Source organism: Lycium ferocissimum, chromosome 3 (assembly GCF_029784015.1).
Source record: "Lycium ferocissimum isolate CSIRO_LF1 chromosome 3, AGI_CSIRO_Lferr_CH_V1, whole genome shotgun sequence".
NCBI classification, from domain to species: Eukaryota; Viridiplantae; Streptophyta; class Magnoliopsida; order Solanales; family Solanaceae; genus Lycium; species Lycium ferocissimum.
The window spans coordinates 32686744-32699802 of record NC_081344.1 but is presented as its reverse complement, the minus strand read 5'-3'; the positions used below and the strand labels follow the sequence as shown (position 1 = coordinate 32699802).

At 33.0% G+C, this 13059-nt stretch overlaps 1 protein-coding gene across 1 annotated transcript; it reads left to right on the top strand.

Annotated features, from left to right (window-relative positions):
- Nucleotides 1-6587: 6587 nt before the first annotated feature.
- Nucleotides 6588-12405, top strand: LOC132050183 (agamous-like MADS-box protein AGL12). The gene is made up of 7 exons (XM_059441309.1): nt 6588-6940; nt 8295-8379; nt 9898-9959; nt 10880-10979; nt 11081-11122; nt 11903-11944; nt 12060-12405. Exons 1-7 carry the CDS (start codon nt 6759-6761, stop codon nt 12138-12140), a joined length of 594 nt encoding a protein of 197 aa, XP_059297292.1. The 5' UTR covers nt 6588-6758; the 3' UTR covers nt 12141-12405.
- The last annotated feature ends 654 nt before the right edge of the window (nt 12406-13059 follow it).

The window sequence follows — 13059 nt, the reverse complement described above, 5'->3', positions numbered from 1 at the left end:
ACATGGAATCGGCATTGTATATGAATGAATGTAATAGTGTGATATGTCCATGGTTACGGATAATTTGAAGTGAATTGGGAAATATGGATATTATAGGTGTGTGAAGAGTGTTGCTTATGATGTTGTGAATGTTATTATAAACGTTTGGGAGTTGATATATGATATGGAAGAAGTCGCATAAACAAAGGAGATGTTGTCCAATTTTCTCTAGCTTTAGTCATGTATGTTAAGTCATTGATTCCCTAATGATAGTATAACTCTAATGAAGGTAGAACGTGAGCATTGAAGAAGAACGTGCAAGTGATAGAATAGTTGAACGGAAAGGTATGTAAGGCTAACCCTTCTTTCATAAGGTATGGTTCTTTGGCCAAATATCTATCCTTCTACGAGCCTACGATATTCTCCAGTGATCCTATCTCTAAAAGCTACTAAGCTTACGATTCTCGATATGTTATGATTGTACTAGGTCCCTTATATGACGAGAAATCCATTAAGGATAGATGTAATGAACGACGATAGTAATGATGATAACGATGCTTACGAGCTTATATGTATATTTGCCTATGTGTGGCTATTGTGAAACTCCGAGCTTATATGGCCGGGTAGAATATAGTAAATATGTATATATAGATATATATATATATATATATATATATATATATATATATATATATATATATATATATATATATATATAGTGCGCGCGCACCACTGTAGTTGGGTACGGAGAACCCTGAGCCTTCATAGGGCCAGGTATATATGACACTGAGCCTTGGTAGGCCAGGTATGTGAAACACCGAACCTTCGTGGTCGGGTATGCTATATAAATGCTATGTATATGACATCAATATGAGTACGAATATGCTAAGTATATGTAAATGCTAAGTAAAGGCTATGTATATGCAATGTGTATGATATGAACATGAGTAGGAATGGAAATATGAATACGAATACGAAAATGGATACGAAAGGTAAATGAGTACGGATAAGGATGTATGTACACGGATACGCAATAGAAATGGAATGTCCCTATGGAAAGCAAGTAAGTGCTATGACGATGATACTATTATCTCCCATCCTATGTTATTTCATATGTTGTCTATTATGCTTCCATATTGATATTGATCATGCTTTACATACTCTGTAAATTCTTCGCATCGACGTTCTTTAGTTTGCGGACGCTCGCTTTATGCCCGCGGTGGCCGGAGACGGAGACTTGATCCATAGCTTCATTATTCGGGGACTACATACGGAGCTCCATTTCATTCGGGCTATGAGCTTTGGTATAGATTCTTTTGTGTACATATTTATGGGCACGGTGGGGTCTGTCCTATATGATATGACGTACTCTTCTTAGAGGCTCGTAGACATGTGTATATGGTTAGATGTGTTCGGCCTTGTCGGCCTATATTTTGGGATATTGTTTTTGTTAGCCTCGTCGGCTTATGTACATTGATATGGGCACAGTTACTAATGATGATATAGATGTGTTGTTTCCCAATGGGATTAATATGAATGATGAATGAAAGTATGATTTAGCTAAGTGGCTCACCTAGACGTAATTGAGAAAGTATGATGAGAAGTGCCTGGGTTGGTTAGCACTGGGTGCCCGTCGCGGCCCTCCGGTTGGGTCGTGACATAATCTCTTGAGCAAGAAGAATATTTTCAGTAATGACTCTAACTTTAACAAAGCCACTTTGGTTTTTGGAGATAATTCTAGGAAGGTTAGAGCTTAACCTATTATTAAGAATTTTAGCAATAATCTTACTAGAAACATTACAAAGGCTAATAGGTCTCAAATCTGAGAAGGATTGGGGATGCTCAATTTTAGGAATTAGTACAAGACAAGTATGAATATAGAATTTTGGAAGGATATCACCTGAGAAAAATGCTGTTATAGCTCTGTGGAGGTCTAGAGCAATAATATCCCAAGAACTTTGATAGAAGAATCCACTAAGGCCATTAGGCCCTGGAGCACTGTCAGGATCAAGTGAGAAAACACAGTCTTTAATTTCTTGAATGGAAGGGGTTGAGCTGAGCCTGTCATCATCTTCTTCCATTAATGCATCTTGGAAGGAGATTGATTGGGCTATAGTCAGGGTTACCATTATCTTGAGAGAAAAGATTCTGGTAGTATCTACCAGCCCGCAATTATATCGTTCCCTTCAAGCCATTGATCTTGCTCATCCATAATTTTCCTGATGTTCAACTTTTCCTTCTGTCTTTGATAGTGTTGTGGAAGTAGGCAGTATTGGCATCCCCATCTTCTAGCCATTTTATTCTTGCTTTCTGTCTAAGAATGGAATCTTGGAGTTTGAGGAATCTAGTAAATTCAGCCTTGCATTTTGGAAAGTTCTCTTCTGTTCTCCTCAGTATTGTTGGTAACACTGTTTTCTTCCAACACTTTCATCCTAGCTTCTAGCCTCTTGGGCTCTTCATAGATATCCCCAAATGCTTCCCTAGACTAAGAACTCAGGGCTTTACAAGTTTTTTTTATCTTTTGGTGGAGGATGTACATAGGATTACCAGAAACTTCTTCATACCAGATTTTCTGGACAGTCTCTTTGTACTCAGAGTGATTTGCCCGGATGTTCAAGAATCTAAAGTATTAAGTCTAAGGATATGTTGTTATTTATGCATATTTATTCGGGATTTTTGGTTTTGTGTCCTTTTTATACTCATTTTGTCTATTAATAAATAAGTTAGGGGTTAATGTCAAATCCCCTGTTACCACGAGAGGTGAATGCCCAAGTTGTTGGATTAATTTTAAGAAATCAAATCGAAAGAACAAAAAGATTGAATTAAGTGTAATAATACAAATTAAATCCTTTTCGAATCATGGAATATTTCTTGAATTCCATCAATGGCTTCCCATTAAACGGTGTTCTAATATTCCAGCACAACTTGCATGGAGGCGCTGATAGTATTCATCTAGTGACCAATTGTTTTTAGTCTTTATTGAAAGCTTCTTTCAACACCTCCTCACTAGACACCGAGGTTCTTTATTGTCTTTAGCATATAAAAATGATCCACGATAGAAGTTCTCTATGCCTTCCAACTTTAGTCCTTTGTTTTACATTACAGTACTATTTTAGCAATAGATTTTGGAATCAAAAGCTTTATATTAATTAATTATCAAAAATATAAATCACAAAAAGATCCTCCACTTGGGAATGAGATTCATTTTTATATCAGAATATACACGTGCCAAGTGCATAAACATTCTCCATGCAGCCAATGAAGATGTGAAGAGGAAGATCACATATTATCTTTTTGTCATTTTACATATTGTATTTGTTTTTCTTTATTGGGTGCCCATGTTTGATTTGACAAGATTCCATCCTTCATAATCAAGTGTTATGCATTTTTGCACCTTTTCTGACTTGACCATTTAATGGATTTGTTTATCATCGAAAGGTAAAAAGGGCACCGTTTGAAGCTTGATTCGAAAAAGTAACCAAAAGCATAAAAGCCTACGAGTAAACATTATGATCAGAAGGATGTGTTTTTGGGGTGGGGAGAAGAGAGAAAGACATTGTTCTAGTTTAAAGATGAAAGTAAAAGGTTAGGAAACCTTAATAGCATACTTATAATATACTCTCTCTGTCCCAAAAAGATTGTCCTCCTTTCTTTTTTAGTCTGTCCCAAAAAGATTATCCCCTTTTTATATTTAGAAACAATTTAACTTTATAAGATGATTTACAGCCACACAAATATCTAAAGCTTGTTTTAGACCACACATTTCAAAAGTCTTCCTTTATTTCTTAAACTTTGTGCCAAGTCAAAAGAGGACAATCTTTTTGGGACGGAGGGAGTATTATATTACTCCTTCCATTTCAATTTACATGAACTCATTTGACTGGACACGACATTTAAGAAAGAGGGAAGATTTTTTAAACTTGTGGTTCAAAATAAGTCTTAAATATTTGTGTGGTTGTAGAATCATTCATAAAAATTTGTTTCCAAATTAGGAAAAAGGTCATCCATTTGTACAGATTAAAAAAAAAATAGGTTCACATAAATTGAAATCGAGGGAAAGATATTACCCTCCGTTTCAATTTATATATGAACCCATTTTTAGTAGCACGACATTTAAGAAAGAGGGAAGACTTTTTTTGAAACTTATGGTTCAAAATAAGCCTTGAAAATTTATGTGGTCGTAAATCATTCATAAAGTAAATTTGTTTCCAAATTAGGAAAGAATTATTCGTTTTTACTTGAACTTAAAAAGGAAATAGGTTCAAATAAATTGAAACAGAGGGTATTTAAGAAAGGGGGGCAAAGTGTGAAGGCCATTGGTGGAAGTCAGAAGTTGTCCTAGGAAATGTGATTCCGACATATATGGGCAGCTCATTGGTTGAGAAATAGTTGGGATGCACATGAAAAAGCAGTTGATGCTGACTAGGTTGAGCACTGACCCACACACAATTTTCTCCTATAATTTGGGTGGTCACTTGGATACTATCTAATAAAGCTTGGTGGTGGATTTTTGTTTTTCGTGTTTTCGAGCATATGATTTTTAGTACCGAGGGGAGCTGCCAATTCTTTTCAAATATCACCACTAGTGTTTTTTATTTTATTTTTTTGGAACCACCCAAATTCCAAAATGAAATCTTTGGGTGGGATATACATCGTCATTTTCAGTATTTTATTTATAAGATTGATTAGGTCATTCGGGAAAAATGATAGTTATAGATAAGCCTTCTTAGTAGGCGTTTGGCCATGTCGTGGATTGAAACCATGGTTTCAAACCAGCATTTGGACATGCGTTTGAAACTATGGTTTCAAACCTCAAATCATTCAAAAAGGCATGATTTGGGGTTTGAAACCATGGTTTCAACTTTTTTAAATATAAAATTTAACCCATAAGTATATATTTTGTAAAAAAAAGATTCATAAGTTGGTAGATATTTTTAACAATTACCCCCATCAATCATTTACCAATCTCATTAACTTCCACCAAATTTTATTTATGTCTACCACCCTTTTAATTTTGTAAAAAAAAGACCTATAGTTTAATTTTATTTATTGAACTAAAATTTGATCAATTGATGTTGTATTTTTAGAAAGGTCTTCTAGTATTAATTTTGAGCCGGTTGTTATGAATTAGCGTATTAATTTTGTTATGAACTAAGACTTGCTCATTTGGTAAGATTGTATAAGAATTGAGAATGTTTTGATAGTTTTCACAACTTGTGGGTTTTTTTTTATGTCTATAAGACAAAATACTCCTTAAAATATCCAAATTGCATATCCAAACATGATTTCAAACCATGTCCAAACGGGGCCTTAAAATATGAAATTTGTAATATTGAAAATAAGACAAGTTACATTTTACAATATTTAAACATAATTTAATAGTATAAAATTTTCCTTATACTAATGATATATATACACACACATATACAAACCTTACCTCTTCACATCCTAAGTGATTATTGAACATACTCACTTCTTTACAATATGACGCATGAAAAAGAAGTGTACCTATCATGTCCAGATAGTTAGATCTATACTGATTTGGAGGACTCCTCCACGCATAGTTACATACATGGGAATGTTCAAATGGTGAAACTTGGAAGTAGTTCCATTTACTTTGACTATCCTACCAATCACCACTAATATTTACATAGAAATCTTGAGAATATTTTCAAGAATACAATAAAAAAGTTCGCTTAGTAGTCTTCTAAATCCTGAACAAAGGAAAATCCCACTTGTCCATAGCAATTAATCCCTTAAGCTCAACTGGCATGTCTCTTCTCTTCTATCCTAGTGAGTTAACTTTATTATACAAGAATGAGGCAAAACACAAAGAATATAGGTGAACCAGACCAAAATTGCCATAGATCAAGTTCAATTCTCTGTAGCTAAAATACCTCAATATTACCCTTCTAAACTTGGCATAATTTATTTAACGCACATCTAAACTTTTCATAAATATCCTAATTAGCTCTTATACTTGAATATTTATTAGCCTCGGCCCCTGACCTATCTTACCAGACGGACAAAACATCAATTCTCTTTACTTTGTATACTAGTAATATCTAATTAAATACATCAACAAATTATATATTCTGCTAGTATAGAACACCTTTGGATTAAGTTTTTCTTCGAGGAACAACTTGGTATTAATTTTTTTTGTTAATAAAAGAATCCGTACTTTAGAGGAAAGGGAAAGAACCCATGCTTCAAGAGAGGAAAAAAAGTGGGGGTTGGGTGGGTGGGTGTTCAAAATTTTACATTAGCCTCCAAACTACAATCTCTTATACCAAGCCAATAATCATGTGACACGACTATTTTCCGTACTAAAGATATCTGTTGTCTTTAAGCAGCAAAATTAATAACATCAAGATTCACCAGGTGTTGTTAAGCGGTTGGCGACGAAATTGCTTAGGTATGCAATATGAAAAAATAGAATGTACAATAGTACTTACCATAGAGTAACATAATTAAGATTCCTAGTGATGTGGAAAGGTACTGAGTGCCAACTAAGTAGTGTTATTGTTTAATAGCTAGTGTGTGGAAAACAGCGGAAGAGAATTAAGAATCAAAATAGGATGTATAAAAGGGAAGAAAACATCAGAGAAGAAGAGGTGAAGTTGTGCTAAGCAAGTAAACTAAGTAGATAATAACAAGAGTAGTGCAACAACCTCGAAGCTAGTTCAAACTAGTGGGAGGTTGTCTGCAAAGAAGCAGCCAACAACACTCAAAAAATACTTTTAACTAATTTGTGATTGAATTCAGAAAGAAATTAAGAAATGGCTCGTGGAAAGGTACAAATGAAGAGGATAGAGAACCCGGTGCATCGACAGGTGACCTTCTGCAAACGCCGAGCAGGGCTTCTTAAGAAGGCGAAGGAGCTTTCCGTTTTGTGCGATGCTGAAATTGGCTTATTCATTTTCTCCGCTCATGGAAAGCTCTATGAACTCGCCACCAAAGGGTACACCTCTCTTTCTAGACATGATTTTTATGTTACGTACGTACACGTATATATAAGTTTAACCATCGATAACAAATACTAAAACACACCTCAAAATTGACTATTATCGATAGCAACTGTTCCGCTTGATACATCGATAACAACTGTTCTCTTTACCTATCTAAACTATCATCATCTATGTATCAAAACACACCTCGAAGCTGATTACGCCAACTATCAGTTTTTTCCCTTTTCCTACCTAAACTATCACCATCTATGTATTAAAACACACCTTGAAACTGACTAGGTCAACTATCAGTTGTTCCCCTTTTCCTACCTGAACTATCATCATCTATGTATTAAACACACCTTGAAACTGAGTAGGTCAACTATCGGTTCTTCCTTTTTCCTTTCTGAACTATCACCATCTATGTATTAACACTTCGAATTTGACTAAGCCAACTATCAGTTGGTCCCCTTTCCTATCTAAACTATCACCATCTACTCAACTATAGGTGTGTTTTAATACATAGATGATGATAGTTCAGATAGGAAAATAGAACGGCTAATAGTTGGGGGAGTTCAAGTGTGTTTTTTACTATTACCTCTATTTTATAATTATCAGATTATCAATTAATGTTTATCGTAGAGATTTACCTATAATATTTACCTTATAAGAAACCTAATTGTATAAATATATATTTTGTGTCTTTCCTGTATTGGACTTATAAAGTCATATACACATCATATAAGTTACTGAATCCGATATAGTTTCTCTGTTTAAGTACACGTGTAGTGCAGTAAGTGTGTTCAATCACTTTAGTATAAATTGAATTCGCTTTAAACTTAGTACTGTCTCTCTAGTCTCTAAATTTTGTATTCGCTTTCTTTATGCATAGTGCAATATAATAAATACATGTATGTGAATATCTTTATCATAAGTTCTCCAAAAATCACAACATGTACAACTACTAGTTGGCAACTAAGAGTTTTATGAATCGAGACAAGTCCATGGATACTCAAATTCTTTCTATTGTCATTTCACAATGATACGCAAAATTAAATATTAATTTATAAGACTATTGAAAACATGCAAAATTTCCAACAGATTTTTTGTCGAAAATGTGTTTGTCGCGAATTATTTTCCAGATTTTCGGTAGCGTTCTAACGGATTCGACCGTAGAAAATCATGCCTATTTCAGTATTGAGTAATTCCATATGCATGCATAACAAGATAATAAAAGTATTACTAGCTTATTGGTTTGCACTTTTGTTATTTTTATATTTATCCTAAAATCTTACTGTAGCTCTTATCCTTTAGTTTTTAAGTTTTGTTTTGCTCTTAATTTCTCATTTTTGCGTTTTATGATGAAAGAACCATGCAAGGTCTGATTGAGAAGTACCTGAAGTCAACCAAGGGAGCTGAGGTGGCTGAGGAAGCCAAAGATAAACAAGCTCTGGTAAATCTTAAGGATAAAACTGTCATATTTATGACAACCCCCACAGCCCAATCCCAAAACCTGATCATGAAGGGGAAACTCTAAAAAAGATGTTAAATGTTTTGTTTTTCACTTTAGATGTTAAATGTTTTCTTTTTCACTTTTGTGGAGTTGATGAAGACGCTCTTTATTTTTCAGTGGATCATCTCTAATTCATGAAAAACAATAAGGGGCATATAAGAAAAAAGAATCAATGGGCAGATCAGTGAGTAATACTAGTTTGTAAGGATTTAAGTTAAATCCATACGATATAGAAGCTCTTTTACTTTATTAGTTTAGTGTAACATGTTATAGGTGGTTAATTATCTTCTTCTTTTTTTTCTAGTTACCAAATTTTTTTATTTTTTTTACATAAATTTTCTTATAACATAAGTATATTTTCTACTAATTTGATTGTGTAAATATTTTTTACACGATCATGTCAGGCTAATTAAACTCCCGTTGTAATGTCAATTTTAGCATCAGATGCTGCTTCTAGTGATATACTATTGCATTTTGACACATGGAAAGTGATTAGCACAATAAGATATATATTCAGTCCAATGGGTGAAGATAACAATATTTAATTCAGGCATATACTCACTTTTAGGAGACAAAACTGCAGGGGATGCTTCATGCTTTGTGACTTCCTTGTGATTAATTGCATTATCACGTTAAGTGTCACGAACTGGAACCATGAAATTAAAAAAGGATATTAATCTTTTTGTAATAAGTGAGGATCCCTTCCTTTGTATTTCTTGCTTTTTGACTAGAAAACTATCTACTCATAAAGGTACCCTCCAGAAAAAGAAAAAAAAAGTAAATCTTGGTTTTGAGGAAAAAGAGAACAAAATAAATGGCTGTCGTTATTCACATTCTGCTTATATTCATTTTGTAAAGCTTAATATGCTTTAGAAAATGTGACTAGAACTGTAAAAGTAGAGAAAGCTATCGTTCTAAAGCTTATATACTTCTTAATTATTCATTTTGTAAAGCTTAATATGCTTTAGAAAATGTGACTAGAACTGTAAAAGTAGAGAAAGCTATCGTTCTAAAGCTTATATATACTTCTTAATTTTTTATATTACTTTTTCTGTTAGGGAAAATATCTTGGTAATAATTAAGAAAGGAGAATTGCAAGAGATGAGCCTAGTTGTGAAAATTCGTGCATGTATACGCACACATATATATATGCTTATATACTTTTTTGTTTTTCTGTTATTTGCTGCTGTAATTTTCATCAAGAAATTTCTGGTTTTTAAAATTTTTAATTGCTGGGCAATGAGAAATTAGCAAAAATAAGTAAAACTGAAAAGTCATGCACTTAACTTATGAACAGTACTACCTCGTCTAAATGAAAATTTTAATGCCCTAAAGAATTTGTTTTTATGCTAAGGTGTACTGCTTTCTGGCGAAGTTGTATTAGAAATAAATACTCCATTCAAATAGGATGACAGTTTTTCTTATATGTTAGTAATGAATGAACAATATATTCTTTAGGACCCAAAAGAGGAGATCAACATGCTGAAGAATGAGATTGACGTACTCCAGAAAGGCTTAAGGTATATATGTTTATCATTCCTCAATTTAACTAATTTCTCTTTATAGATGACATTGAACGAAGTATCTCTACTAATTCCTAAAAGTTGTGTTACGAATTAAATATCTGTATTCTAGTACTAATTGAAATCTGCAGTTTTGTCTAAATTAATGCGTTTAGTATCAATGGTTTTACGTTTACAAAAAGTTCTAATGGGTGTTTGTGGGGAACGAATAGCATACCACCCTCTAGGCCTCTACCCTTAATCAATAGTCTCAAGTTCAAGTCCTGAGAATATATGAAAAATGACCTTTTAATGGCATACCTAGCAAGTATCAAATGATTGAAATCAAATTTCATTATTTTTTCAGAAAAGATTCCTTGAAAGTCAAGTTGTATAGTTTCTGTCGTTGGGAGAAGTAGAACGAGTTATTTAGGAGGTCCACTTTACCCTAAGAAATAGGTGGTTTTTTCTTCGAGTTAATAGGCTAACTATCACTTGTTCCTTTTTTCAACATGAACTATCAACTAGTTGTATTTTAATACATAAATGGTGATAGTTCATGTAGAAAAAGAAAACAACTGGTAGTTAGAGCGTGAAATTGGCGAAAAAATTATAGTTCAGGTGTGATATTGACCAGTATCTATTTTCCTTCGAACTACCAATAACATCAAGCTAGTATGTGATCATGACAATGTATGCATATATCTTCTTTACTCTTCAATTATTTCCTTAAAAACTGTCTCAAAAAAATAAAAAAATAAAAAGAGAAGGGCGCATTTTGGGTTGAATTGGAATTGGTAATACTTTGATGACTGTATGTTGAAGTATAATTATAATTAATTAAGTGTTATTCAACTTATTAGTTCTTTCTCTTTGTTTTCTTAATCTTCTTCGTCAATAATGATATAAAGTTTAATTATCCAAAAATGTCTCCTTAGCTACATGTATGGGGGAGGCGCTGGAACAATGACACTGGATGAATTGCATTCACTTGAAAAGTACCTTGAAATTTGGATGTATCATATTCGTTCAGCAAAGGTAATAATTTCATGAAAACGCTAGTTATATATCAACATTATCTAGTCTACTTTTATTTATGTGAATTGAGAGTTTTTTGATTTTCTAAAACTATCTTGCAGATGGATATCATGTTTCAAGAGATCCAGCTGCTGAAGAATAAGGTTAGGCAACATCCAGCTTTTATTACAGTGCATAATGTATCGAAAAAAAGTTTACTACTCCCACTGTCATGGCACCTTTCGGATTTCGAGATTCAAACGAGCTTTTCTTTGACCGTCATTTATTCATATGTTTTTTTAAATATTTTGAATTGTCAATTATGTAATATATAGTAAATTTTTACCTAGTTTCCAAGCATGTAAATTTTATTTTAAAAAACTTAAAAAAATTCATATCCAAATACACGGTCAAAACAGAAAGGTTTGACTCACGAAATCTTATCCAGCGCCACATAAATTGAGACAGAGAGAGTATTAGTATTATGTAACTTCTTAAAAAATTAAGAAGCTATTATGTTTTTTTCAAAATTATCCTCGTCTAATATAGGGTTAAACAAATTTCTAAGAACTCTTTAACATTTCTTTATATTTTCCTATGCGTAGATTAAAGAGAAAGGATAAAAGGTCTTTTAGTCAAATAACCTTCTTAATTAACGTAGGGGTGTATCAATCCTTAAAAATCATTTATATAGGACGGGAAGGGGAAGACTACGAAAAACAAGTTTAAAAAGCTTCATTCCAAATGTCAATCATGATATGCTGAATAACTTGAGTTGTTATGCTAGTTGAACGTGTAATTAGTGGAGTTTGTTTTTGTTCTAATATAAAATGAAATTTATGGGCTTAGCTAAACATATTATGGCTTAGTATTTAGTTGTCGCACTTGTTTCTTGCATCCTTCAATTAGTTTAATTACTAAAACTGTGATCACCTTTCTATCAGGAAGGGATACTGGAAGCTGCAAACAAATATTTACAGGATAAGGTAAGACAATAAACATATTTGGAAATCCACATATTTGAATTTTCTTTTTCTTTTTTCTAATTGATAATAGTCATCTTATAATTAAACCTTTTTCTTTTCATTGGCTATTTTGCAGATAGATGAGCAATATACTGTGACTAACATGACTGACTTTCAATGCCCAATAACTGTACAAAATGAGATATTCCAGTTCTAACATATGCTCACTACATAAGCTATTCTTATAGTGAAGCATCTAGTTAATTTGGTAAGGAGATGTAATAATGATGATGGAGTAGTTTCTCTTTTATCTGGAGTTTGAACTAGACATGAACATATAAGTATGTTTATTATGTTCAATTTAGGTCATATGATAGTGTGTGAGCCTCTTTAGTGTATTTTATGAAGTGTGGTGCTACTTATTATGTTATCTAAAACTTCTAAGTGTGATTTATGAATGGATCATTTGCTAATGAGTGCTACCATAAATTCTTATTTTATTGATTATATGAACTTCTTTTTTAATTTACAATAGTACTATTTCTGTTTTTACAACATATAGTGCTTGAGAATATTTTCGCTCAATTGCAATGTACCTAAATTCTTTCTTATCTAATTGAGAGCAAATAGGTTTATTTAATTTCACTATACTGTTCGGAAGATAGATTTTGGAGAAAAGTATTTTGTTTAATCATGAGAAAGAAGGAAATGTTCTTGTAAAACTAGTGAATTTCTTACTTATTTTCTAGTGTTTGGTAAGTAAGCAAAAAAAAAAAAAAATACTAAACCCAGAGCATTTTATATATGTAATCTAACAAAACACTATAGGGGGTTGGAAAGGGGTTGCGGAGTGGGGGTTCGGGGCTGGCAGTGGAGGGAGGGATGGTCAAGGGGTGAGGGTTGGGGCGTTGGAAGGATGAGGAGAAGACAAAGAGCTTGGAATGCCACCTATTTTTCCTAGTTTCATTAGGGTCTTCATTTTTAAAGTACTTGTTTTCCTAGGAAAAAATGTTTTTCAAAATATTTGACCAATCAAACATGAAAAAATTGAAAATCCTCCATTCCAAACACACCCTTTGTCTTACCTCGAATGTACGACACATGACAAAAAGAAGCAGCTAGGAAGAAAGATCCCA